Raw genomic sequence first — 26,742 nt, 5'->3', positions numbered from 1 at the left:
CCAGGCTCCAGGGCTGAGTCAACAGTCTGCAGCCAGAGTCCAAGTTCCCAGTTCAGACATTTGGTGCCCCACAGAACCTTGTACGGGTCCCTGGTCTTCTTTGAGCCTGAATTTACTAATTTGTAAAATGAGGCCTAGGACATTATGTGGATGGGACGTGAGGCTCGTTTGCTCATGTATGCAAATTGGTTTCTAAACTCTGGTCTGGAAGCCTCATTTGCTTCCAGTTTGCATTCCTGGGCTGTAGGAGTCCGTCTGACCCGAGTTCTAGTCCTCATTTCTTGTCCTTGGCATCACAGCCAAGGACCTTTGTTGCCAACTCACTGTCAGGTCCTTAGGCCCTTCCACCAACCCAAATGATAGATGGGGCTGCTTTCTCCAGCCTGGCTGCCTTGATGGTCAGTCCAGTCCCTGCAGGGCCCTGGTCCACAGATGAGTCTCCTAGCTGGAGGATCCCATAGGGTCCAGAGACCTCTGGAAGTGCCTGGGGTTCAGAGATGTCACAGAGCCTTTGCACCCACTGGCCTGGGGTGCCTGAAGGCGATGGTCCCTCTGGGGAATGCCCTGGGGCTCACACTAGTGGGCTGCACACTCTTTCCATGCCATCCACACCTTCTCATTCCCTTAGAGGGAAGGAGATGAGGGCCCTGTCTCCTCCTCCTCCTCCAGGGACCCACTCCCAACCGGGGCCCACCTGCTAGCTGCTGCTATCCCTCACTGGAACTGCACAAAGACCTCTTCTGATAGACACACACAGAATAGACCTAACATGTGCTTTTCTTGCTTGGAGATGTGTTAGGTTCAGACCCTAAGTTTAGAACAGTGGCAAAGAGACCAGGCATTGGCTCAGAGTGACAGGGCTCCGTGGTTATGTGACCTGGGTCTCCTTCATGTGGCTGCTTCTGCTTCCTTATGTATAGTAATAATAGTAGTGTTCACTGACACCCGTGAATCGGGTGCTGGGGCAATGCCTTAATGGGAATGGTGTCACTTGGTTTTCCTAAACACCCCAGGAGGGATGGGCCCATTTCCCCATTGTACAGGTGCAGGAAACTGAGGCACATGGAGATTACAGAACTGTCCCAAGGCCTGACCGCGGCGGGGTTCAGTAGAATCTGGAAAATCACTTTAGCCCAGGCCTGGCTGAGGCACCGTAAATGGGCACTTTTGTTAATAGTTTCCACATATTCTGGGCTGGTCTGTGTGGACCCTCTCAGTTTTCCAAGGGTCAGCACCTCGGACCCCATCCTCCATTTCAGGGCAGCAGAAGGGGCTTCTCCTCCCTCAGCTGCTCCTTGGCTCCCGAGGGTCCTGTGGAGTGAGCGCAGGAGTCCCACGACCAGCAGGTGAGTCTCAGGCCAGAGGTTCCCTAGACGCAGCCCCACCCCCTGGCTCCCAGATCCCGCCTTCCCTTAGGAATAAGTGCATCTGTGGGCAGAGGACCGCCGGTCGCACTGCCGCTGTGTGTTCTCTGAGTCACCAGCGATCACCTTGCAGAACCTCAGTTTTCTCATCTGGGAAATGGGGCTGGTGAAAGGAGACGCCACAGATCCTGGAGCGAACCGATCGCGCGGCGGCTCCCGCGCCCGGTGCGGGCCTCCGGACCCAGCAGCCCCGGCCCGGCGTGGCAGGCGGCCCAAGGGGCGGGCCGGGGGCGGGCGCGAGCGCGGGCGCGGGGCGGGCTGGCGGCGGCCGGGCCAGGCGGCGGCGCTCTCCCGCGTCACAGCGCCGGGCGGCGGCGGGGAGATGCGGCTGCTGGCACTGGCGGCGGCCGCGCTGCTGGCGCGGGCTCCGGCCCCGGGTAAGCGCGGCGGGGCCAGGCGGGCGCGGGAAGGGTGGGAGCCGGGCGGCCGCGCCGGGGAGGCCGGGGCTCCGGGCCTGGTGGGGAGGCCCCGCCACCTCCGGGCGCGGGCGGGGGGCGGCGCTGTCACTGTCGCCAGCGCGTTCCGGTGGGCTCGCGGAGGGTCTGGCGGGCGCGGCGGCGCCTCCCCAAGGTTCAGAGGACGCCTCCCAGGAGCGCGGTCCCCGTCCCGACCTCGCCTGGGGCTGGGCACTCTCGCAGCAGCCGCGATCTTCCCAGCGGCAGGCCCCGAGGGGAGATGCAGCAGGAGCGCAGCCCAAGTTGGTGGTTCGCTTTCCTTTTTTACACGGCAGTCAGGACACACAACTCTTGGCAGGTTCCTCGGAGCAGCAACTTCCTTTTCACTCTCTTTGGAGAATTACTCCGAAGACAAGTCAGGAGCGGCTGGATCTGCCTTGGCCAGGAGGTGGGGAACGGGGACTTGCTCGTGGGCCTTTTGAGGTGACCAGGCCTGGTGAGAGGGGCATCCACGGCTGGATGCAGCGACGCCTCTCCACCAGCACCCTGCTTTGAGGACAACTTCTTGGTCCACACTAGTGGCTTTCATTCGGGTTTTACTGCTCCCACTTTAAGAGTCTTAAGAATTTTTGCTCTTTATTCCCCAGAGCCCTGTCTGGCTGCCTCCGGGCAGCAGGGGCCGTACTGGCTGGAATAATAGTAATAATACAGGTATCAATGGTCACTTTCCCTGGGTGCCTATCTGGGCCTATCTCATTTAATTACAACAACACTTCCAAGTAATAATGACTACAACACGTTTATATATCCAAGCATTTAAAAAAAAAAAAACATGAACTTGGTTAATCTCACCAGTAACCTCTGAAGGAGGTGCTATTATCATCCCTATTTTATAGATGAGGAAACTGAGGCTCAGCTCCATGAACGGACTTGCCTTAAGTCAGTAGGCTTGTAAGTGGTGGAGCTGGGATTTGAACCCAGGAAGCCTGGCTCTGGGCTCTGTCGATAACCACTAAACTGTGTTGCCATTGTTTTGAAAATTAGGAAACTGATGCTCAGAAGTAATTTTCCAAGAGTGATCTGGCTACCAAGTGGTAGAGCTGGCATTTGAGCCAGCATTAATCCATAGATCCCAGTCTGAGGAGGAGGCACTTGGATAATAGTGGGAAGAAATCCACTCACTGTCCCCCAGCTATGAGTGCAGCCAGGCTCCCAGTGAACCTGAAGTCCTTGCTGCGGGAAATGTACCTTTTCCCGGTTGTCACTGTCTTGGCTGGAAAAATGATGAGAAGTTTGCCTTGGACTGGTGGGCAGGGCCAGTTCTCGTGGTCTCTGTGGAGTAGCCAGCAGCCAGTGGTCCTTCCTCTCCCAGGCTCCATGACCACCTTCCTAATTGCAGGAGCTGTCAGAGTGGGTGTCCCAGAGATTGTCTTTTGCTGGGGATCAAAGGCATTCTCACGTTTCCAGAGCCCTCGGGAGCCTTGAGAGCTGGAATTCAGGAGGCTTTAGAGTCTGCCCTGGCTGTGCCCAGGGTCAGCCCTGGAGAATGATAAGAGCTCCTGCTTGTAGGACACTCACTGTGTGCCACCCACTTTTCTAAGTGCTTCATTCATGACTCCTCACCACGATCCTGCTGGGAGGGGCTGGGAGACCCATTTTATACATAAGTATAGCTTCTTAACTGCTGTACTTTTCTACTTCTCCATTTTGGGACTGAGCAGGACCCTAGTGGTCACCTGGTCCCATGTCTCATTTTACAGGAAAGAAAACTGACAGACAATATATTTACGATAGCAAACCTGTAGGCTTGAGTGGTGGCTGAGCTGTCTTTGAAGCAAGATGGCCTAGGTTCGAATTCTAGCTCTGCCACTTACTATGTGAGCTTGAACAAGGGCTTAGCCTCTCTGTACCTCAGTCCTCTTGTCTATAAACTGGGAATAAACAGAGTATCAGGATAAATTGAGAAAATACATGTAAAGGGCATAGAGTTTGTACCCGGCAGGTATTAGCCTCTATGATTAGGCAAGGTGATATTTTTATCCTGGATGGAGCTATTTTCAGGTGATAGGCTAATGTGAGTGAATCAGCCCATGGGCTAGGTCTGGCATCACCTCTGCTTAGTGCTCAGTAAATACTGGCTCCTGGTGCCAAAGACTGTTAAATAATATAACTGTATTTCTTTCAGAGATTTAGCTGTATGAATTCAGACTATCCTTTCAGTAAGAAAGCTCACTGCTGCTGATCAGTACTGACAGTTTGCATTCCTTATAAACTTAGAGGCTCTGGTCTCCCTGAAGTGAGTGGGTACAGTTTCTTCAGGCAGAGAGGAAGTGGGAGGCACAGAGCCACCAGCACATTCCTGGCCTGCTCAGAACCGAGGGACTGTGGCCACCTCTGCATCCCAGATGAGGCTGCTGCCTTGTCCTGTTAGCTGTCCTTGCTCCCCTGCACCTGGAAGTGGCCATCTCCCACTTCACAATGAGTAGGTCGTCCTATTCAGCTACAAGGGAGCCCTAGGCTGTTTTCAGAGTGGTGTTAGTCCTTTTCATGACATTATTCAAATATAAACAAGGGGGTTAGACACCTTAACTTTTATCCACAGGAATTTGAGATTCATCTACAAACATAACCAGCTATATCACTTGTGGGATCCAGTGTCAAATGAAAATGTGGGGCTCCTTGTTAAAATGTATTAAAATTTCAAGATAGCAACAGCAGAGGTTAAACTATGCTGGGGGTGTAAGGCTTTCCAAGCATGGGGTCCTGTGTGCCTGCAGGTCGTGGGCCCACGAAGCCCACTGTACTCACAGGACAGTGTGCATGTCACTTTCTATTGCTCCCACCTCCCCAGTCTCAGGGCATGCAAACTCTATCTGTATTTTAAAGGTGCTTTTGCATCGGAGTCTATGCTTACTGTGAAAGGCATCCTTTTCCCATTTTTCGGATGAGGAAACTGAAACTCCAGGAGGCTCACACCTAACAGAATCAGGTTTCCAGCCTGGTTCTGTCAGATGCCAGCCCTGGCTCTCTACCTAGCCCCACCAAGCCACTGCTTCTGTGTCTCATCGTTTATCTGCAACTACCAGAGAAGGCCTGGGACCATGAACATCCCAGTGCTCAGCCCATGTGGTGCCCAGGACTACCAAGTCCCAGAGCACGTGCTTGTTGGAGACATGGGATTTGCTGCAGCAGGAATCCTGTCCCTCTGTATCAGTCTCTTCCCTATCAGTTTTGTTATATTCCTCCTTCAAAAAGTGGCCTTGGGGAACCTGATTGGGGTAGGGAATGCCTTCTGAGGATCATGTGTTGGCAAGGGTGGCTGTTGGGCCACAGTGGGGGACAGCTCACCAGGATGAACTGACTTTTCCATTTCCAGCCTGTACGGGGTCCCTCTTGCCTCACAACCTTTGCAGAGGTGGGGCTTCCTCCTTGGAAGATCACTCCTCGTTGCTGCCTTGAACTTTATTTCATTAGCTCCAAGTGTGTCTTCAGCTCAAGCTCACATCCCCAGAGTCCCTTCCCCTGACCCCGAAGTCTAGATCAGGATCTTGCCATGATTTTCTTAAACCCTGCACTTTTCTCTGTGGCATGTGACACTGTAGTTATATTCTCCCATGTCTTTTCCCCAATGAGTGGTTGCCTTACCCACTGGACTGTCCACTGCACAAGGTCAGGAATGTTGTCTTCTTCTTCACAACATGCCTGCTGCATGAGGCTTAAGCTGGAGGAAGCAGGAACTGTGAGTGCAGAGGTACAATGGGGAGGGGGACTATGGGTCTCCCTCCCACCTCAATTCTCCGCAACACACGGTCACAAAACAAGAAGTTAATTTCTTCTTTGGGCCTGAGTGACTTTGGCAATCCTTCCTAGGCCAGGAGAGGGAGGATCTGCCCTGCCTGGCTGCTCCATCATCTACCTGGTGGAGGAGGGGGCGAGTGACACCATCGGGTCCTGTCCCTCTGACATGCTGGGCATGCATGGACTGTCATTCAGACTGAGATCCAGAGGGAAGAGTCTGGGCTCCCGGGGGCCCGTACCCTGTCTCCTGCCTCTGGACACTGCTGCACCAACTTCCCCTTGTCCTGTCCTCTGATTGCCATTGGTGTTCCCTCTGCTGAGCCCTATGGTCCTAATGACTGCGGGGGAAGATAACGGACTACCTCTCTCTTAGTATTGAAATAAACAGCCAACTGGCTCACATTTGCCAGCCCCTGGGTGCCCTAACTGCATTCCCTCTCCTCCCTCCTGCCTTGCCCCATCTTACAGTTGCCTGGATACATGTGCCACCTTTGCTGGGTTTAAGACAGCCATCTCCAGGGCTAGGGAGGAGAAGAATGTTACTCAAGGCACCCAGCTTTGCTGAGAAGGCTTGTCACAGGCACAGGGACCCCACAACCTGAATAGCTTGTGTCCTCCAGCAAAGCTTTCAGACTTGGCGGGGGCCTGTGGCCATCAGAGTTCTAACCACATTACCCACCTCCTGGTGCTGAAGGTGCAGGTAGAGGGCTGGAATGAAGTTTGCTGTGAACAGGGCTGGATTAGTGTGCTTACACTGTCATAACAGAGTACCATAGGCTGGGGTACTTACGCAACAGAAACGTCACATTTTGGAGTCTGGAAATCCGATCAAGGTGCTAGCAGAGTTGGTTTCTCCTGAGGCCTCTCTCCTTGGCTTGGAGATGCCGCCTTCTCTCTGTGTCTTCTTCACATGGTCTTCCCTCTGTGTGTCTGCGTTCTCATCTCCTCTTCTTATAAAGACCATTGATACTAGATTAGGGCCCAGCTTAATGACTTTATTTTGATTTAATTACTCCTTTAAAGACCATATCTGCAAATACAGTCCCATTCTTAGGTCCTGGGGCTAAGCCTTCAACATATGAATTTTGGGAGGACACAATTCAACCCATAACAAAGGTCTTTGCACTTTGGTGGAAGAAACAGATGTTTGTGCCATTTGTAAGAGAATATGGGGCAAAATGAAGGCAGCGAGGTGCGCCGATAGAAAAAGAGGGTTCATCTTGGGAGGCTAGAGCACAGTCCTTTCCCTTTCCTGGGAGCCCCCGACCCTGTCCTGAGCCGCAGAAGTGGAAGGGTTACTAGCTTGCCTCCAGGATGAAATCTGGCCTCCCATGGGGACTGGAGCACTTGGCACATCCTTCTGGTTTCAGTCACTATAAATAATCCCTCTTCCATGTAGCATTAATAGGAGGAGCCTGGGGCGTGGGGTCCCGGCTGCACTCTCATCCCACCCATCTTGTTTCAATTTCCTGCCTTCCTCAGCTCTCCTGGCCTCCACTGGGAAGCTCTTGAGGGCGGGGTGGGGCTGGACTTCAGTTCTGGAAGCCAGCTGCTGCATCGTTCCTGCTCTCTCTGCCTGCCCAACCCCGGCAGCTGTTGGAGCTGGGTCAGCCAGTGTCCCCCAGCTGCTGCATTCCTCACCAGGGAGCTCCTGCCGTGGGAGCTGTGTGGACTTCACACAGGGCTTCAGCAGTGAGGAAGAAATGTCTTCTGATTAATTTAACATGGCCCATGGGCCAGGTGCCTGCCAGGTGGGCGAGATGCAGGGGGAATGGTGGAGCCAATTCCTCTTCATTTGCCTTGCAGGAGGGGCTTCTGATGACAGCGGGATTGCTACCAGAGTGGGTCCCTCCATTGGCTACACATTACTCTGCAGCCCTAAGTATCTCCCAGGCCAGCTTTGTCCCGCATCACTGTAGACATAGAAGACCTCATACCCATCCAGCAGAGTCCAGCTGAGCCTTAACCCTTTTTCTTCTGAGCTCACTTCCATATATATCAAAGACTTTGGTGTTTTAATCCCTGGGGACCTGTGAATAGAACATTGTATGACAAATGGGACTTTATGGGTGTGATGAAGTCAAGGCTCATGGAATTACCGTTGAATATCCTGTGGGCTAGTGCTTGTCTTCTGAAGATGAGAAAGAAAATTAAGGAAAAATGACCCTCAAATCATCTGTCTTGAGGTGTTCGGTTATTAAATCAATAGTGGAAATTGTATAGGACGAAGACCTGTTGCCTGGATTTTTACAATGAAGAATAGTTTGTATCTACCGTCCCTCCCCCAGCCCACCGCAGGGCTGCCTGCTTGCTGCCCCACAGCCTCCTTGTCAAATGTTCAGATCTTGCTTGATCTGTTTTTCCACTTTCCTCCTTGCTTCCCTGCAGCACTGCCCAGGGGTCAAAGCTTTTGGTGACTGTGACATCTGGGACCCAAGCCCTCTTCTGTTTCCAGATGGTGGCATTCGGGGACTGAAAGCTGTGCTTTGGGATGACCATGGGGATACCTGCTTGTGTGGTGGGGTGGAGGCAAATGGCTTCCTGGAGTCATACATGGGGCAGTACAGTGGTGTGGACATGGAGCCTGGTGAGAAGACAGCCCTGACTGCGCAGAAAGAGGTTCCAGGCATCCTGTGCAAAGCATCTTTTCTCGGGCCTGCCTGCCAGAGGGCTGTGCTGTGAGCACCGGGCAGCCTGGTCACACTGGGCAGTCCAGGGTGCACCATGAATTGTGGCTCCTGGGAGAAGACTTCAGCAGTTGGCCTCTCTGAGGTCTGCTGGTCTGGGTGGTGGAGTGGGCGCTGGGGTGGCTCCGTCACAGGTCAGCTCAGGGGCAGAACAGCGGCTGGGAGTGGGCAGCCCTCGGGCTGGTTTTAACTAAGGAACCAAAGGACAGGAAGTTGTGGATGGGGCCTGGAATTCCAAAGTGTCTTTTGGGGTATTGGGAGAGTCTCTCATCCCTCCTTTTCCTGGGGTTCAATCATTCTTTATTCTTGCTCTTCAACTCTGAGACGATGGATCCTACAAATAGGAAACCGAGCAACCCCTGTTGTCCCAGCTCACATCCAACCTTACTACTCATCTGCCCTGGGTACAGTTGAAATAGCGGAGGCAGGGAAAGGGGCCCAGCTTCCTGGTGGACAGGCCACCAGAGAGGGGGCCCTACCCTGCCCTGCTCCAGGGCGGCTCCCCACCCACAGCATGGCTGACATCAGGCCAGGGACAAAACTGATAAAAGTAGGCCTTGGGGAGGGGCAGGGGCCGGGTGGTGAGGTATGGGGAGTGGTGGGGGGTTGGATGTGGTCTAGACATTTTTTTTTTTTTTTTTTTGAGATGGAGTCTTGCCCTGTCGCCCAGGCTGGAGTGCAGTGACACAATCTCGGCTCACTGCAAGCTCCGCCTCCCGGGTTCACGCCATTCTCCTGCCTCAGCCTCTCCGAGTAGCTGGGACTACAGGCGCCTGCCACCATGCCCGGCTAATTTTTTTGTATTTTTAGTAGAGACGGGGTTTCACCGTGGTCTCGATCTCCTGACCTCGTGATCCGCCCGCCTTGGCCCCCCAAAGTGCTGGGATTACAAGCGTGAGCCACCGTGCCCGGCCCACGGGCTAGACATTTTTAAAAAATTCCAAAAATCTAAATCTTTTACGTGAAATTTGAATTTTAAACGTCAGCAACTAATTACAAAATTTTGAAAAATACTTCTGGGTCAGGAGGTCATTGTTTAGCATCCCACATGGACAGGGTGGTCCCGTAGATGAGACAGTGGGGGCCCACAGAGGCTCACCCCTAGAAGAGCCCCTCCTCTGGAGAAGTGAGGGGCCGCCTGCTTCTCTGGCCAGCCAGAGTACCAGGATGCCCAGTGCGTGGACGCATTTCCTGGCTCCTCGACTGTGGACTGCCCACAGGGGGACTTGGGGCCCTCTTCATCCTCTCTTCTCCCCTTTTTCTCTGCAGAAGTCTGTGCGGCCCTCAATGTCACTGTGTCCCCGGGGCCCGTGGTTGACTACCTGGAGGGGGAGAATGCCACTCTCCTCTGCCACGTCTCCCAGAAAAGGCGGAAGGACAGCTTGCTGGCTGTGCGCTGGTTCTTTGCACACTCCTCCGACTCCCAGGAGGCCTTGATGGTGAAAATGACCAAGCTCCGGGTGGTGCAGTACTATGGGAATTTCAGCCGCAGCGCCAAACGGCGGAGGCTGCGCCTGCTGGAGGAGCAGCGGGGGGCGCTCTACAGGCTCTCCGTCTTGACACTGCAGCCCTCCGATCAAGGGCATTACGTCTGCAGAGTACAGGAAATCAGCAGGCACAGGAACAAGTGGACGGCCTGGTCCAATGGCTCCTCAGCCACGGAAATGAGAGGTGAGGGTCTTGGTCTCCCTGGGTAGAGGCGGTGGTGGGGCAGGCCAGTGGGCCCCCCTTTGCAGCCACCACCAGGGGCTCCCGGGTTGGCTCTGTTGAACTAGAACATATCATGTGGGCCTCTGTTGGTCACAGACATGAGTCATGCCATGGGGTGAGGGTAGATCTTTACCTGGACACTGGCTAACGTGCTGTGTAGACACAGAAGTGAGAACAGAAAGGACCAAGTGCCCGCCCCAACGTGGCCCAGCCCAACCTCTGGGCAAAGCCTCTTACGTGTCTGAAGTTGGACTGCTGTGTGCTGTCAAAGGTAAACAAAGCTGGACCCTGGTCAAAGGGGTCAGGGCAGATTTTATTCAGCAGTAGCTATTGCAGTAGAGAAGAGAGCCTGGCAAGAACTGGACTCAACTCTGATTTGTGCAGACGTGACTGCTTGTTTTAAAAGGAGAATGAGTGAGTGGGGGGTGAGTGGGGACTCAGTAGAGTCAAAGAAGTGTGAAAACTGCAAAAAGCAGTAGGGAGAGTTTTGGCTCATGTGGAGCCATCTGGGTTTGCTAACATGCTTATCGAAGTTTGGTTTCTACCTTTCCACAGAGATAGGGAGATGGGGGTTTTGTCTTCAGGTGTTGGCTGGAACAAACAGTAAATGCTTTCGGCAGCCTTGAGTTTTCTCAGGCAGGCACTTTCAGGAGGTCATCATAGGCATAGGCATGTGGCCTTGAGCCATTAGAAACTATGTTAGTGTTTGTTGGAGTCTTTAGGCCAAGATTGAGGCTTAGTCGAGAAGGGGCTCTGAGGAGCCTGGCTGGAGTTTGGCTAAGAAGAGCATGTTTGTCAGTGCTCAGCCTCCCACCCAGGTCTGTGCAGGCTTGATGGCTTTGGCTGGGGGGTGCCAGGCACCCATGGAGGAGGCACACATTGGGAGGTCTTGCTGTGAGTCGTCAGGCCTGGGAGCAGAGCAGGCTGGTTGCCCAGTGGAACTGATCCAAGCTTAGGCAACAGCTCGCCAAGAAATTCATGAGGAAGTGGGCAGAGGAGCGGGGTAGCCCTCTGGGCTTTCCGCAACATCTCAGCTACCAAGTGCCATATTTTGGGGTTGTCATTTTTTTATCACCAGTGTTTCTATTCAGGAAGACACCTCTCACAATTTTAGTAAGACTTTCTATTGTGCACTAAATTATGCGTTTGATTGCTTTGAAATTGAATTTAGTTTGGCACAAGATCAAGAGGATCACAAAGTACAGCTGATAGTCTCAAATATGAAAAAGGGTCTAATTTTATTGTACACATATAACAAAATACTCAAGTCCTTAGTGATGTTGTTTTGATAAGCCTTTTTAAAGGACAAAACTTAGTTGTGAAAAGTATTTTTAATATCCTATATGAATAAGGGACAGAGTGAAATAATTTATATATAGTCTTTACAGTAGTTCTATTTTACTTGTCTTTGGAGTTTGCTTGTTGTAATGTTTATAAGTACACAATGATATATTAAATAGAATGTGCGATTTTTCTCCTTAAGCAAATTAATTCAAGAAAACCAATGACTATTGGCTTATTATTTTCACATAGAAAACAAGACATCAGATCATCAAGGGCTGGGCCAAGAACCCACTGCAAATACCACTAGGCTGTGAAACACAAGATCTTATATATATATATATATATATATATATATATATATATATATATATACACACACACACGATATGTATATATATATACACACACACACACACAATACATATATGGTGTGTGTGTGTGAATTTTGTTGTTTTTGGTCTTTGTGTCACAGTGTATTCTGGAGTCACAGATGAAATCTCTTGGCAGTGATGACATTCTGCCAAATAAAACATATAAAAACTTTGCTACCTTCAAGAAGCAGAGTCATCTCGCTTGTTGGTTAATGTGAATCTCATTTCAGTGAGTGAAGCTGAGCTCAGTCTAGAACATTTGTTTGGGAACTTGCTCCAAAAACATGAGGTAGTTTTTAATACTTCACTGGAAATAAGAATCTCTTTTTCCCCTTCTTCTCTCGCTCCCCCACTTTCCTGCCCTGGTCCTCCGGTTTCTCTTTCTTCCCCTCCTCAGCTCCCCTTCCCTTCACTCCCTGCCTCTTTTCTTCTTCCTCTTTCCTCTCTCTCTGTCACTTTCTCTCTCTGTCTCTCCCTCTCTATCTCTCCCTCTTTGTGTCTCCCTCTTTCTCTGTCTTTCTGTCTTTCTCTCTTTCTCTCTGTCTCTCGGTATATCTCTCTCTGTCTCTCCCCCTCTCTCTCTGTCTCTCTCTCTTTCTCTCTCTGTCTCTTCCTCCCTCTGTGTCTCTTTGTCTCTCTCTGTCTCTCTGTTTCTGTCTGTCTTTCTATCTCTCTCCCTCTCTGTCTCTCTCTCTCTCTTTGTCTGTCTCTCCATCTCTCTCTCTGTCTCTCTCTTTCTCCTTCTGTCTCTCTCTTTGTCTTTTGGTCTCTCTCTATCTCTCTCTGTCTTTCCATCTCTCTCTGTCTCTCTCTCCCTCTGTGTCTCTCTGTCTCTCTCTCTGTGTCTCTGTCTCTCCCTCTGTCTCCCTCTGTCTCTCTGTGTCTGTCTCTCTCCCTCTGTATCTCTCTGTCTCTCTCTCTGTCTCTCTGTGTCTCTGTCTCCCTCTGTGTCTCTCTGTCTCTCTCCCTCTGTGTCTTTCTGTCACTGTTTCTCTGTCTTTCCTTCTCTCTCTCTCTGTGTCTCTCTCTCTTTGTATCTCTCTCTTTCTCTGTGTGTGTCTCTGTCCCTCTCTGTGTGTGTCTCTCTCTCTCTGTATCTCTCTATCTCTCTGTGTCTCTCTCTGTATCTCTCTATCTCTCTGTGTCTCTCCACTTCTCTTGCCCACTCCCCTGTGACCTCTCACCTGGAAGTGGTTCTACCCTCTCAGCGGAGCTCAGCCTCCCTTGCCATGTCTGCTCTGTCTCAGCTCCTGGGCAGGGCCATGATTTGCTGATGGAAAGATTCAAAACCTTTGGAAGCAATGACCATATCTTCTAGAACATTCTATTTAGGCTTCCAGGGGACTGTTCCAAGGCAGTTAAGGAAAAGCAACCCCAAGCAAATGGCCGGAAACCAGGCAGGCTGTTTGGGTTGGAGCATGTCTGCCCCAGGCCGGGGCTGTGCAGAGCCTTGGCTGCCTGTTCTTCCTGGGCAGGGCCAGGAGAGGCCCATGGCTCCAGCCTCCCAGAGCACCTTTCCCGGTGTCCTGGGCCTTGCTCCTCTCCAACGGCCTTATTTTCCTAAATCTCCACCTCATGTTCATAGTTGTTGTTGTTGTTTTTGAGACAGAGTCTCCTCGCTCTGTCACCCAGGCTGGAGTGCAGTGGTGTGATCTTGGCTCACTGCAACCTTTGCCTCCTGGGTTCAAGCAATTCTCCTGTCGCAGCCTCCTGAGTAGCTGGGATTACAGCCATGTGCCACCACACCCAGCTCATTTTTGTATTTTTAGTAGAGGTGGCGTTTCTCCATGTTGGCCAGGCTGGTCTTGAACTTGTGACCTCAGGTGATCCACCCACCTCGGCCTCCCAAAATTCTGAGATCACAGGTGTGAGCCACCTCAAATGGAAAACAAAAACACAGAACAACAAGGATGAGAAGGTCTGTGGTCCGTACCTTTGGTTTAGAATATCAAACAGGAGCTCTCGGGGGTTTGAGTGCCCCCCACTCCAGGCCCGTGGTCTCTCTTGTCTAATCTGCTCACGTCACCTCCCTCCTTTCAATGGGAGTCTCCAGCCATCCAGTGGAGAGGGGAGCTTTCCTTGGGATTTCCCTTGTAATACTACCCCACTCTTTGCCCTTCACCACAGACTTAATTGTGGCCTCCTTCCTGCAGAGTTCTTGAAGTGAGATAAAATTGCTTATCTTTCACTGGAAACTCCCAGAAAGAAAGGCTGGTGCCTGGTCTCTCCTCATTTCCCTCTCATGAGCACCTCGCCCAGCACATGGAGGGTGACTCGCGATGATATATTTAAAAAATAACTCCCAGTTCTGAGAAGAACCATAGGAGTGTTGGCTCTTATTATCTGTCCTGATTTCCATATGTTGGTTGTTTTCTATTGCAAAAGTAATATAGTGTAATATAGTTCAATTATAGAAAACATGGAAAAATACTGAAAGGGTTTAAAGAAGAAAATAAAAATGACTTACCATATCTCTACTCAACTTAACATTTCAGTGCAAATCCTTCCTGTCGTTTTATGCAAATTAAAATTTAAAACCTAATTTCAATCTTACTGTAAAGAGTGTTCTGTGACTGACTTTTCTGATATTACTAAGTAGTGTGCACATTTTCCCTTGTTAAATCTGCCTCCAAAACATAATGTTAATGATGGAATAATGTTCCATCATGCAGATGGACCTCAATTTAGCTTCCTACTTATTGTTACTGGACATTTAAAGCTGCTGTAAATCTTTGTCAATAGATCTCCATGAATATCCCTGACCTTAGCATAAAGTCCTGGAAATAAGATTGCCGGGTCCAGAGATCTACCCAATTTAAAAATGGACACAATTTCAAGAAGTGAATTGACCTCTAAAATAGTTTACAAATTTATATTCCCATCAGCACTGAAAATGCCTTTTCCCCATGGATTGGTCTACATAAGAGTGTTGGTTAATTTTACGTGTTGACTTGTCTAGGCTAAACGATGCCCAGATAGCAGGTAAAACATTATTTCTGGGTGTGTTCGTTTTATTTCTCTGGGATCCCAGACTAATACAATCGTATACTTTTTGAGGATGATGATGATAACAATGAATGCCTGCAATAGTGCCTGGTACACAGTTGATCCTCAATAGATACTTGATGAATGAATAAAATGTTCTTTGTGAAGTGTCATTAGCACCTGTTGCTGTGGATGACTTTGAAGTAGGCATGGCTTGGTGGATGTAGTCACCCTCTCTGGGATGCCTCATCTCTCTTTCCCTTGACCTATCCCAATCATACATATTTTTTGGGGTCCCACATCCATCTTTTGTCTTCCGTCAATGCCTTCTTTGGGCATGCCAGCCCATGGAGTGCTCTCCCACTGGCAACATCTTGTAGTTTCTGTTTTTAGCACTGTAGACACAACATTATGTGGTCATGCCATTGTTTTTCAAGCTGCTGTGGCACAGGGATGATGTCAAAAATATTATACATAAAAGAGTTGGCCAGGCATGGTGGCTCATGCCTGTAATCCCAGCACTTTGGGAGGCCGAGGTGGGTGGATCACGAAGTCAAGAGTTCAAGACCAGCCTGGCCAACATGGTGAAACCCCATCTCTACAAAAATACAAAAATTAGCCGGGTGTGGTGGCGTGCACCTGTAATCCCAGCTACTCGGGAGGTTGAGACAAAAGAATTGCTTAAACCCAGGAGGCAGGGCTTGCAGTGAGCTGAGATCGTGCCATTGCACTCTAGCCTGGGTGACAGAACGAGACTCCATCTCAAAAAAAAAAAAAGTCAAACAATGCAAAAACTAAAATGTGCAAATATCTTTCTCCTACCCACTACCTAATATCCCCAGTTCCACTCCTATCCCCAGAGATAATCATTGTCAATAATTTGGTTTAGATCTTTCAAATCTCTTTCCTATTGACATTCATACACACACACAAACACACACACACAGGCAGACACACATGTATTTTAACAATAGTGCATGTATTGCTTTATAAGTTGTTGATGATATTACATGTATTCTTTTGTAACTGGTATTATATAGTGAGATAATACCAAACTGTATCCAATCATTCCGGCAGTGATAGACACTTAGGAATCTTCCAGTGTTTCACCAACATAAGCAGTGCTTCAGTGAAATCCTTGTACATCTTTCCAAGTATGTCTGTTAGTTAGATTCCTGGAAAGGGAATTGCTGGGCCTAAGGCTAAGCATATTTAAAATTTTTGTAGACAATGCCAAAATGCTATTGCTGAAAAGACTTTACAAATTTATACTCTGACCATCATTGCATGATATTTCCCTGAAGCCTCTTTAACAATCAATATTATTAATCTTTTCTATTATTTATCACAATAATGGGAAAAATATTGTTGTTTTAATTTCGATTATTATATTCAATACAATACAGTGCAATTTAATTTCTGTTTTTGTATTCAATTATTAGCAAAGTTGAACGTGGTTATTCATGGTTCATTTATTTATTCTGTGAATTGCCTGGTCATAACCTTAATAATTGGGTTGCTGTCTTTTTTATATATATGTACGTATGTGTGTAGATCTGATCATTAATTTTTTAGCTGTTACATATGGTGCAAAATTTTATTCCTGTTTGTTACTTTTCTTTCCACTTTGTTTATATTTTCTTTTACCGTATAGATATTTCACATTTCTGGATATTTATGTAGTCAAATTCGATATTTTTTCCTTTGTGGCATTCTTTTCTAGTGGAATTTTTTATTGAAGTGTAATTTACATTCAATACATTCTACATGGTACCTTGGTTTTGTATTGAATCTTGGAAAGGATTCCCGGCCCCAAGCTTATAAAAGTGTTTTCCATATTTTTCTTTAATATTTTTAGATGATTAAAAGAAAGTTTTACTCCTTTATCTCTTTGGAATCTGTTTTTTTATATAAGGTATATAGTAGCTAATTTATTTTTTCTTTACAAAAGGCTAAAATGTTATCCCTACACTGTCTGTTGAAGAGGTATTTTTCTAGCTTGAAATGTCACATTTTTCATAAGCTAAATCCCTATATTTAAATGAAAATTTTGTACACTTCACCAATATAGCACTATTCTAATTATTACAGAATAGGGCAAATATCCTCAATTTTTTTTAAATTGTCCTAGCTATTCTTATATATTTAGTTTTTCTTTAAGAAGATCTTGAGGATCAACTTACCCAGTTTTGTAAAAATTACATTGGGGTTTGACTGGGATTTCACTGGCTTCTTAGGTTACTTTGTCACGGGCATATTCATCTTAGACATCTTTATGATTTTAAATGTTTCCATCCAGGAACTTGTTGTATTCCTTCATGTAGTCAGGGTTTTTTTGTTTTAATGTCTTTCAGTACATTTTTTTTTTTCACGTGACTCTCGAACATTTTTATTATATTTACTTCTAGGTATTTTATAATTGTAATTAGGATATACCATCTCCTGCTATGTGGACACATATATGTGAAGCTTTTAAACTGGTATTGCTGGTATATAGAAAGTTTGACTTTTGTTGAGTTATATTTGGCAACATAGCGAGTTAACTTATTATTTCAGATGTGGTGTTTCTCAGTTGCATTTCAATGGTATATATGAATTAGTATCTCATTATTTTTCTAACCATATTGCATTGGCCAGTACTACCTGTACCCTTTTTGTATGACACTACTGTGAGTTTTAACGTACTATTTGGGTGTTTATCTTGACCACATCATCCATCTAGCCCATATAGCTACTCTTAGAGACTGTCAGTTGCCTTATTAAAAGCCAGCTTTGAGGCAACCATGGCTTTTTCATGATCCTTACTAGTTAACCTATCACAAAAACAACTGGGATTGCTTTGATAATATCTCTTAGGCATCTTTCTCTTTCTTTTTTCATTTCCTTCCTGTTTCTTTTTCTTTTTCTTTTTCACGGAGTCTGGCTCTGTCTCCCAGACTGGAGTGCAGTGGCACGATCTTGGCTCACTGCAATTGCCTCCTCCTGGGTACAAGCGATTCTCCTGCCTCAGCCTCTCAAGTAGCTGCGATTACAGGCACCAGCCACCACCCAGCTAATTTTTGTATTTTTAGTAGAGACGGGGTTTTGCCATGTTGGCCAGGTTGGTCTCGAACTCCTGACCTCAGATGGTCCACCTGCCTTGGCCTCCCAAAGTGTTGGGATTACAGGCATGAGCCACCGTGCCTGGCCTTCTTTTTTAATTTCTTAAAGCCCTCATTTAAAAATCCATTCCAGAAACCTGCCAGAGATAGATGAAAAGTCCACTAACTTATAGTTTTATAACTTATTTGTCTCTCTCTCTCTTTTTTTTTTTTTTTTTTTTGAGCAAAACACTTGCATGCCTCTAGCCATGTGACTCCTTTTCTATTTTCCAGGTTTTCTTGCTTTTCCTTAACTGGAGTTTTTTCTGACCTGTGAATGGTCATCACTTAAGAAAGGTGAGGGGGTTCTTCTCTGAGGAGGGAAGGGATGGGAATGTGGTGAGGGAGCCCACTGACTGCAGAAGGTCATTACTGGGAATACTCACCTATCGGGATATTGAATAGAGTAAACCTGTGGATATTACTGGGGTGCTACAGCCATACTGTCATGAATGCTGATTAAAATCTCTCAGCTTGGGGATTGAAATTGTTTATCCATATTACAGTGGAGTCAAGTCTGTGATCACAACACCAGTCCATATCACTTAGACTTTGACCTACTTCTCTGAGTGGGAAAGAAAGGGGTGGAGGCACAGGGGTGCTGGGGGATTGCCTACAACTTGCAGCCTGTGGCATTCATGCTGCACCCCTAAGATGGTTGCCCCTGATGAAGTCCAGCCCGTGAGTCGCGTGCTTGCAAAATGCTTTATGAATGTCATACAAAATAAAAAATCAGAAGGAAAAATCCCAAGGCCAATCCAAATAACCAGCCCACCCTAATATTTGCAGTGGTCTCTGCTTTACTTTGCTGTATGTATTTTTCATTTTACCCAAAATCTGGGTATGTCCTCGAGTATTCATGTATGGTGATAAAAAAAATTAAGTACAAATTGTTTGAAAAAATATACACGAATAAATGAACTCCCGGAGGGACTTCTGAAAGTGTTTGGCTAAGATGTACACACTGTATTAATTTTGAGCAGGGCATAAGCTGCCTTTATGTTTTGTTGTGCAAATTGTTAAAATATGGTAGAGAATTGGGGATTTTGAAGCGTCGGGAAGTATTAAATTGGGGTTTATCTGCAAACCAGGTATGTGGAAGATCTGAGGGTGGTGCTCCTGGGTGCACCAAGGGTTGTTGATGTCGTCATGGGGCACAAAATGATACAACAGAAATGAAGAATGAAAGGGACAGAATCTCTGGAGGACAGTGGAGCCATGCCTGGCTTTTTCACAGAATCTCATGCCAGATGAACTTGTTGATGTCGTTTTTATTACCCAATGGTAAAAGGAAAGGCAAAGAAAAAGACACAGTTTCTCCATTGCCTGTGCCATGTGACGATTTCACTGAGTGAGAAATCCTGCTTAGAGAGAAAATGGATTGGAAAGTCCTAAGTGACACATGGCATTGGAAACCCCTGGAGAGGTTTCTAGTGGAAATCATGAGGGTCAATGTTAGGTTTGATTTCCTTTGATTGTTTTATCAATGGCATTGAAAAAGAAGCCCACATCACCCTAATGAACTTTCTAGAAAATGCAAAATTGGGAAATGTTCTTAACGTCAACGAGAAATCACACATAATAAAAATGATTCCAGAGCGGTAAGAAATATGAGCAGGAAATAACAAAATGAAATTCAATTTGAAAAACGGCACAGCAATACATGTGGGGAAAACAAATCTCAAGCATTGCTGGATGCTGCCGGGAGGCTCTCTCTGCGAAAGGATTCAGAGTGGTAATAGCAGCGAATCAGCCGCGCATTTGCAACGTGAGACTGCATCTCAACAGCTGGTGTTGTTTCCATCCACATACAAATCGACCTGGAGCCCCTGAGAAGGAGGCGATTGTGTCGTAGGTACTACACTGGTGAGACCCTAACTGGGACTACACAGTCAGCTTTGGGAACCTCATTTCCAGACAGATAGATTTAAGCTAGAGAAGAGAGGCAAATGTGATGAGGAAATGAGCAACCGCCTTCAGAGACAGGATCCATTCTGTCGAGGAAGGTTTGCTCGGCTCAGTGAAGAAATAGCACCAGAAAATAGTATTGATGATGTCCACCAGCGCTAGGTGGATTCATTTATCCCTTCACTGAGTGTGCATGTTATCAAACACCTACTGCGTGCCAGGCTGTTGCAATAATGGAGACCCAGAAACACATGGGTGGATCTGCCTATAGGGGTGGCAGACACACAAACACATGGGGTTTTGCAGTGTGAGTGAAGGGGACAGGATGCACACAGGGCACTGTGGGAACACACTGGAGGGTCCCTTAAGAACTGAGGGAGAGGGCAATGTTGGAGATGACCTTGGTGGTTTATGTGAGGGCAGCATGGATGTCCAGAGGGACAGGCACTGCGGCTCATGCCAGGGCTTTGGGGACTCTGCATTAGGCCTGGAAGCTTATGAAGCATTCTAAGCCTCTTGAATGTTGGCTCCCTGGTGCATGGATCTGGGGGGAATCAGATTAGAGGAGGAGGAGGAAGTGGGGTCTTTTGTAGTTGCACAAGCTTGAAATGATGGAGGACTAACTTTGGCAGTAGGAATGGGGAGACATTAAGAGGTCAGATGTGAAGTCTTTACTGATTGACTGGATGGGAATGATGGAGAGAGCTTTGGGATGACACCCAGGGGTCTAACTCCGTAAATATGTGTAGCAGCTTTTCACTCATTCATCACGAGCAGGCCAGATGCAGATGTAGCCTTACTGCAGGTGAGACGTGATGAAGTGGAGTGCACAATAATGCCCTGCCCAGCCCCAAGGCTGGTGAGGAAGGCCAAGGCCTGAGGGCTGTGTGCCCAGCACTGTGGGGGCATAGCAAGGCTGAAGGGGGTGGCACAAGGAAAATGGGATGAGAATTGAGGGAGCATGAGCAGGGGGGTTGGGATGATTTCAACAGGGAGGTGCACTGCTCAGCCATATCTCCCTCTCTCCAAGGGGTGGCTTATTGACATTGACAGTGTCCAGGGCATACGGAATTGGAACTTGTTTCATACCTGGTAGGCATCATAGCCTAGTGTTGGGATTCCCAAATGCTCTTGGTTCTCGATGCCCTTAGGCCAGAGAACAAAACAAAAACAAGAACACATGCAAACAAACAAAGACCAGTTAATGCTGAAGTAGTTGAGTCACAATTTTTGGTAAGTATTGAGATGCAGACAACTTGTTCTTGTCCTCTTCAGGGTAAACTCCAAGGTCACCTTTGAAATTAGATGACAATTTCATATTTTAGGGGGCCAAAATGTCTCATGTAAGTGAAAGATAATATATAGCTAGTTATGGTAAATATCTTTTCAAATAATGATACTTCCTGGAGAAAAGCACTTTGCTTTGCCCTGTGTTGCACAGACTGTGTCTGCCCATGTCTGTCCTGCACGCTCAGTGCTGCCAGGCCACGTGCTGAGCCTCAGACCTGCCCTTGATAACTTCAGCTGCTGTCTTCCTGTTTCTCGCATGTCTAGGGCCTGATTGCCCCTCTATGTACCCTTGACCCTTTGCCCCCAAGTCTAAGACATTGAGGTTTGTGTTCTGTCCTTTTTTTTTTTACCTTTCTTTGCTCCCCAAGCTTTGGGAATCTCCCCACCTTTGTGCCTCCTCCATTGTGCTTGACATCCCATCACCTTTAGGCTTTTCTCCCTAGGGGACGGATCTGGCTTGGTGCCTCCAGAAGCACAGATTCTGTAGACTTGCTCAGCAGGAGGAGGCCCCCGGTGGGCATGGGGCAAGGCGAACCCTTAAGCTTGCTTGCTTCTTCAGGTGCTGCCTGGAGAGATTCCAAGATGAAGCATAAGTGTCCAAGGGGCTCCTGGTGAAATATGGGCCCCAGCTGTAGCCCTGAGTGCCACGTGTCCTAAGGTTCCCGTGGAAAGCATTGAGACAGATTTGCAGGGCCATAGCCTGAGTGCACTTAATGGGCCTTAACCCCAGGGAGCGTGTGCTGCTGGTGTTCACAGGAGTGATGTAGTCATTAGCCTCCCTAAGAGGCTCCTGCTCTTAGGGAGGCCACAGCTTTGATCCCCAAGACCTCAAAAAACATGATGTTCAGCTGGGCGTGGTGGCTCATGCCTGTAATCCCAGAACTTTGGGAGGTTGAGGTGGGTGGATCACGAGGTCAGGAGTTCAAGACCAGCCTGGCTAACATGGTGAAACCCCGTCTCTACTAAAAATATAAAAATTAGCCAGGCATGGTGGCGGGCGACTGTAATCCCAGCTACTCAGGAGGCTGAGGCAGGAGAATCACTTGGACCTGGGAGGCAGAAGTTGCAGTGAGCCGAGATCGTGCCATTGCACTCCAGCCTGGGCAACAAGAGCAAAACTCCGTCTCAACACACACACACACACACACACACACACACACACACACACACACACACACGGTCTTCAATGGCTTTTCAACCCAATCCTACAACCCACAGATTTAGAAGCAGTCTAACCTTCTGAGCCAAAATAAATCTTCCTGCTTTTGGATGGAGTGGTCTTTATCAGCAGTGAAAATGCTAATAATAGAAGCAATTTGCAAGGGATGTCTCCTGCAGTTTAATCGTAATTCACTCTAAACCCAAATAGTGTATTTTAACAAGCCAAATTGTTATTTGACTTAACATTATGTAAGTAAGGCTTAAATGTGGAGAGTGGACAAAGCAAATGGAAAAAACTGTTTGTCACCCTAAAAGCATTTGGGGGCAAAGATGAAATTATAATATGATTTCTCATATGACTGTTTAACCCCAAAATGTGAGAGGAAATTTAATGATTAGATCTGAAGTTACTAGCACAGGGAACTGATACTTCAAGTTTTAGTGGAAGAAATTAACGAAATAATTCCTTTTTTTCGGGAGACATGGAACAGATAATTAGGAATGAGATTTACTAAACATTTAGGGCTTCTGCTTAATTAAGCAAACACACATCATGGTGTTTAAAGTGTCAACAGGTCCAGACACTCAAAGGGATCAAACTGACAAACAGAGTGTAATTTAAACACCACTTTAAACAATTCTTCATCGTACCTACCCTCATTCCAACTGCCATGGTCTTGGAAGAGTTTAGATTAAAAACTTAATCTCACAAACATGCATGAAGCCCCAGTTTATGAGCCTGTCATCACTGTGCCTTGCCCAAAGAGAGGTACAGATGGAGATGCTTGATGCCTGACCTCCTGGGGCCCCAGCCTCATAACGTAGGGGAGAAGCCATGGTGTAGATATGGCTATAGATTTAATAGACATTATGGAGGTAGCAAACAGAAAGAGTGTACAAGGGCCAGACAAGGGGGTGAGGCTGACATGGGAGTAAGGGAGATGAGGACACATTGCTGGACCATGGGAGAAGGTCACATGAAGGATGTGGGACTTCGCTTGGGGCACAGGAGAGCTTCAGCAGACAGCCGTGGGCTGTGCTGTTTCAGTAGAGACGACAGCCTGCTCAAAAGTGTTGCAAGAGGCCAGAGAGGCATGCAAAAGTAACTCAATGGACTTAGATGCATGTTTGCAGTTGGTGGGGGACGGGGTGGGCAGCAACAAGAGAGATGGTTGGAAGGATGGACCTGGCCAGGGACCTTGGTACCAAGGACCCTGCCAGGGCCTTCTGAAATACACCCTCACATGTTATGTGGTGCATGTGCACAGAAGGGGCCCAATGATGACTTTTTAGACGGAGGAGTGAATGAGTGATCCAAACTCTTTTTCTCTGGAGACACGGCAGAGAAAATGGCAACTAGGAGTGGAAGGTAGTAGCAAGTAGATATATAGCCCTATCCTGGACTTGTGTGTGTAAAGGACCAGTAACCAAGCCCTAGGTTTCAGTATTTCCTAGCTTCTCATTGAGAACATAAAGATAGCCTTTGTGCTCTGTAGCTCCTTCACTTTCAGAATGTGGACTTCTTTTCTGACCGCCTTGCCATGGGAAGTCTATTTCATTTTTTTTGTTTGCCCTTTTGCTTGGTTTGCTGGAATTTGTCTTGGACTGAATGTGGTAGGAAAGGGCGGCATACACTAGACAAAGCTGGAGTTTCATTGTTTCTCATCGGCTGCTGCCTGCAGGTCACGCAGAGGTCCTACTGACATATATGGCTTTTTTCGAGCCCCAGGGGAGACTGCCTTTGACCTAAGTCTTGGAGAGGCAAGGGAGAAAGGAAGCAATAGGCCAGCACCTGACAGAAGGAACAGAGAAGTTCTCTGTGTCTCCCTGGGGCTGCAGTTGCACGCCTCCCACCCCCTGCCCCTGAGAATGTTGATCCAGTTATAAACAGTAAGGACACAGCTACATTTTACGAGCTGTTTCCTTGGGAACCATCCCATCCATCGTTGAATAAGAAGGGAGAGTGAACTGAATACATTGAATTTGAATTTGGGACAAAGGTGTTGGCTCATCTTTGTTTTGCTTAAGGATCTTTTCTTCTGCATACTTTACATCACCATCCTCTTCCAGCCCCTTTACATTTTCCTCTCCTATTAACCTGTGTAAGATGCTGCCTGAGGGACCTGGAGCAGGGTGGTACTTACTCTGTCCTGGTGCAAATTAGCAAGGCCTACTTGCCAGGGATCAGGCTTCTTAACTTCTGCCACTTCCTTTCAACTTGAGGGAACTTAAGAATCATCTTCTGTTTAAGAAGAATCACCTTCTGGTTAGGAATCATCTTTGGACTTTCTGCTTCCATTCTGTAGGAAACTAAACTCCCAGAGGCCATAAAATAAATCATGACAGACACAAAGCCTGCAACTCCAAGGCCAGAACTTTGTGGAGAAGTTAGCCTCTGCAGCCAGGTGTGCTGGTGCACCCCACTGCTTCTGAGGCTCCAGGGGAAGGACTGTTGTTGGGCAGGGTGGGACCCCCTGACCCTGGCCCCTCTCCTAGCCTTCCGGAAAGTAACGATGTCATAGTCCTGGTAAGGTGGACTTACCCCACCGTATCACATTCATTTCATTCATTCATTAAGAGTAACTATGACGGCCGGGCGCGGTGGCTCATGCCTGTAATCCCAGCACTTTGCGAGGCCGAGGTGGGCAGATCGTGAGGTCAGGAGATCAGACCATCCTGGCTAACACGGTGAAACCCCGTCTCTACTAAAAATACAAAAAATTAGCCAGGCGTTATGGCGGGCACCTGTAGTCCCAGCTATTTGGGAGGCTGAGGCAGGAGGACAGTGTGAACCCGGGAAGAGGAGCTTGCAGCGAACCTAGATGGTGCCACTGCACTCCAGCCTGGGCGACAGAGCGAGACTCCATCTCAAAAAAAAAAAAAAAAAAAAGAGTAACTATGACTTGAACTATGGGCCAAGAAGGATTCTAGAAAGTGAAGAAAACAGACACAGATAATGAACAAGATAGAATAAGGCATGATCTGGTGCACAGTGATGGATTTTAAAGCCACACATTCCATAGAGAGAGGAAGGGTGTGAAACATTAGATCACCACTGGAGGAAGGCTTCAATTCAAATTGTCTCCAGTTTCCAAGACAGGCAGTTGACCCCTTGGAAGACATATCCATCCTTACATATGTTCTGCTCTTTTAAAAATCATTGTTTCTTGAAAGCTGTGTTCTGCACATCATTTTCTACATTGAGACATGCTATTTAAAGGTGCTCTTTCAGGGTCCTTTTGAAACGGGAAAAGTTCCCTTGTCCCCCCTACCAGTGCATGCGATAGGGGTGTGGCTGGCTTCTTTGGTGCCCCGCTGCTCAAACCTTTAGGGAAGCATACAGATGGGCAGGAGCTGTGGGGCTCCGACCCCACGGCAGTGTCCAGGGGTGAATGTTTATAGCTCCTGAAGCCCCAGTGGGCATGTGTTATGGGGTGCTCTCTTATTTTGCCGACTATAGGCTGCTCGTAGCTCAATCAGACCCTCCACCTTGTCTCAAGGACAGAGGGCTTTCTGTATCCGGGGTTCGTGCCTTGGTGTACTGGAAGAATCAGATCACATGTGCGCTTGGAGAATATTTTATTCTCCAAGTTTTATTGAGTGCAAGTAGCTCCCAGTCAGTGGTGGAGGCAGAAGGGAGACGGTTTTCCTTCGGAGTTGGGCTGCTCTGTGGCCCCAGCTCTCTTCTGACTGCCTCGGCCAAACTCCGCCTGGTGCCTGGTCCCACTGGTAGATGTCCTGCCTGCATACCAGTGCCTGTCTGTGTGCTCTTCTGCCGGCATGTTCTCTGGACTACCCAGCCGCTTGCATCTTCTTCCGGTGACGTGCTCCTCCCGATGTCTGACTGCGTCTGTCTCTGCCTTGCTAGGTTCTCAACTTTTTATAGGCCCAGGATGGGGGCGTGGCAGGCCAGAGTGGTCTTGGGAAATGCAACATTTGGGCAGGAAATGCAACATTTGGGCAGGAAATGCCTGTCCTCACCTAGGTCCGTGGAGGTGGAGCCCTAGCCAGGGACCACGCCCTCCTCTACCCAGCACACCCCTTCCCCCTTTCCGTATTATTCAAAGGGACCATGCTCTTCCCTTCCCAGCACTCCCATATCACTTTGTAGATAACACTTCTGTGGCAGGGTCACTCCTTATCCTTATTACTCTTGTTTTCCCTGGATTAAATAGAAGAGTCATTGGTTTAGTTTTGAGTTCTAAACCCTCTCCTGGGTTGGTGAGGACACTGAGGCCCAGGGCCTGGTTTCTCACAGCAGGACTCTCCTCTCCCACATCTCCTTGTACTCAGTTCCCATCTTTCTTCTAGGAGTGCACATGACAGAGACTCTCCAAGTAGGGTCCTCGGGCCTGGAGCCTCAGAATTTCCTGAGAGGTGAACTCCCTCGTCAGGCAGAGTCCCAAACCCTCTCAGAAACTCAGGGGCAATGCCTGGGAGTCTTCATTTTAATAAGAGCCCAGTTGATTCTTCTACACAGTAAAGTTTAAAAATATGGCTTTAGAGCTCTAATGAAGGCAGCACCTGCTAAGATTAATATCTGTAGAGTCTGGGAGAAGGCTTCAGCTAGCCTGGCCAGGGTAGGCCCG

At 48.0% G+C, this 26,742-nt stretch overlaps 1 protein-coding gene across 2 annotated transcripts in view; it reads left to right on the top strand.

Annotated features, from left to right (window-relative positions):
* Positions 1-1,715: 1,715 nt before the first annotated feature.
* The window catches only part of VSTM4 (V-set and transmembrane domain containing 4), a 102,658-nt gene continuing 77,631 nt past the window's right edge, over positions 1,716-26,742 (top strand). The window contains exons 1-3 of one of the 2 annotated variants that reach the window (XM_003278170.3): positions 1,729-1,801; positions 9,574-9,981; positions 13,716-13,831. In XM_003278170.3, the coding sequence (XP_003278218.1) occupies positions 1,747-1,801; positions 9,574-9,981; positions 13,716-13,831 (579 nt within the window). In that variant the 5' untranslated portion in view covers positions 1,729-1,746. Of the gene's footprint in view, positions 1,802-9,573; positions 9,982-13,715; positions 13,832-26,742 lie in introns of those variants that run through there. The other variant, XM_003278169.3, reaches the window with a different exon arrangement.

The sequence above is a fragment of the Nomascus leucogenys genome, chromosome 18 (assembly GCF_006542625.1).
Source record: "Nomascus leucogenys isolate Asia chromosome 18, Asia_NLE_v1, whole genome shotgun sequence".
Lineage (NCBI taxonomy): Eukaryota > Metazoa > Chordata > Mammalia > Primates > Hylobatidae > Nomascus > Nomascus leucogenys.
This window is presented reverse-complemented; position numbering and strand designations above follow the sequence as displayed.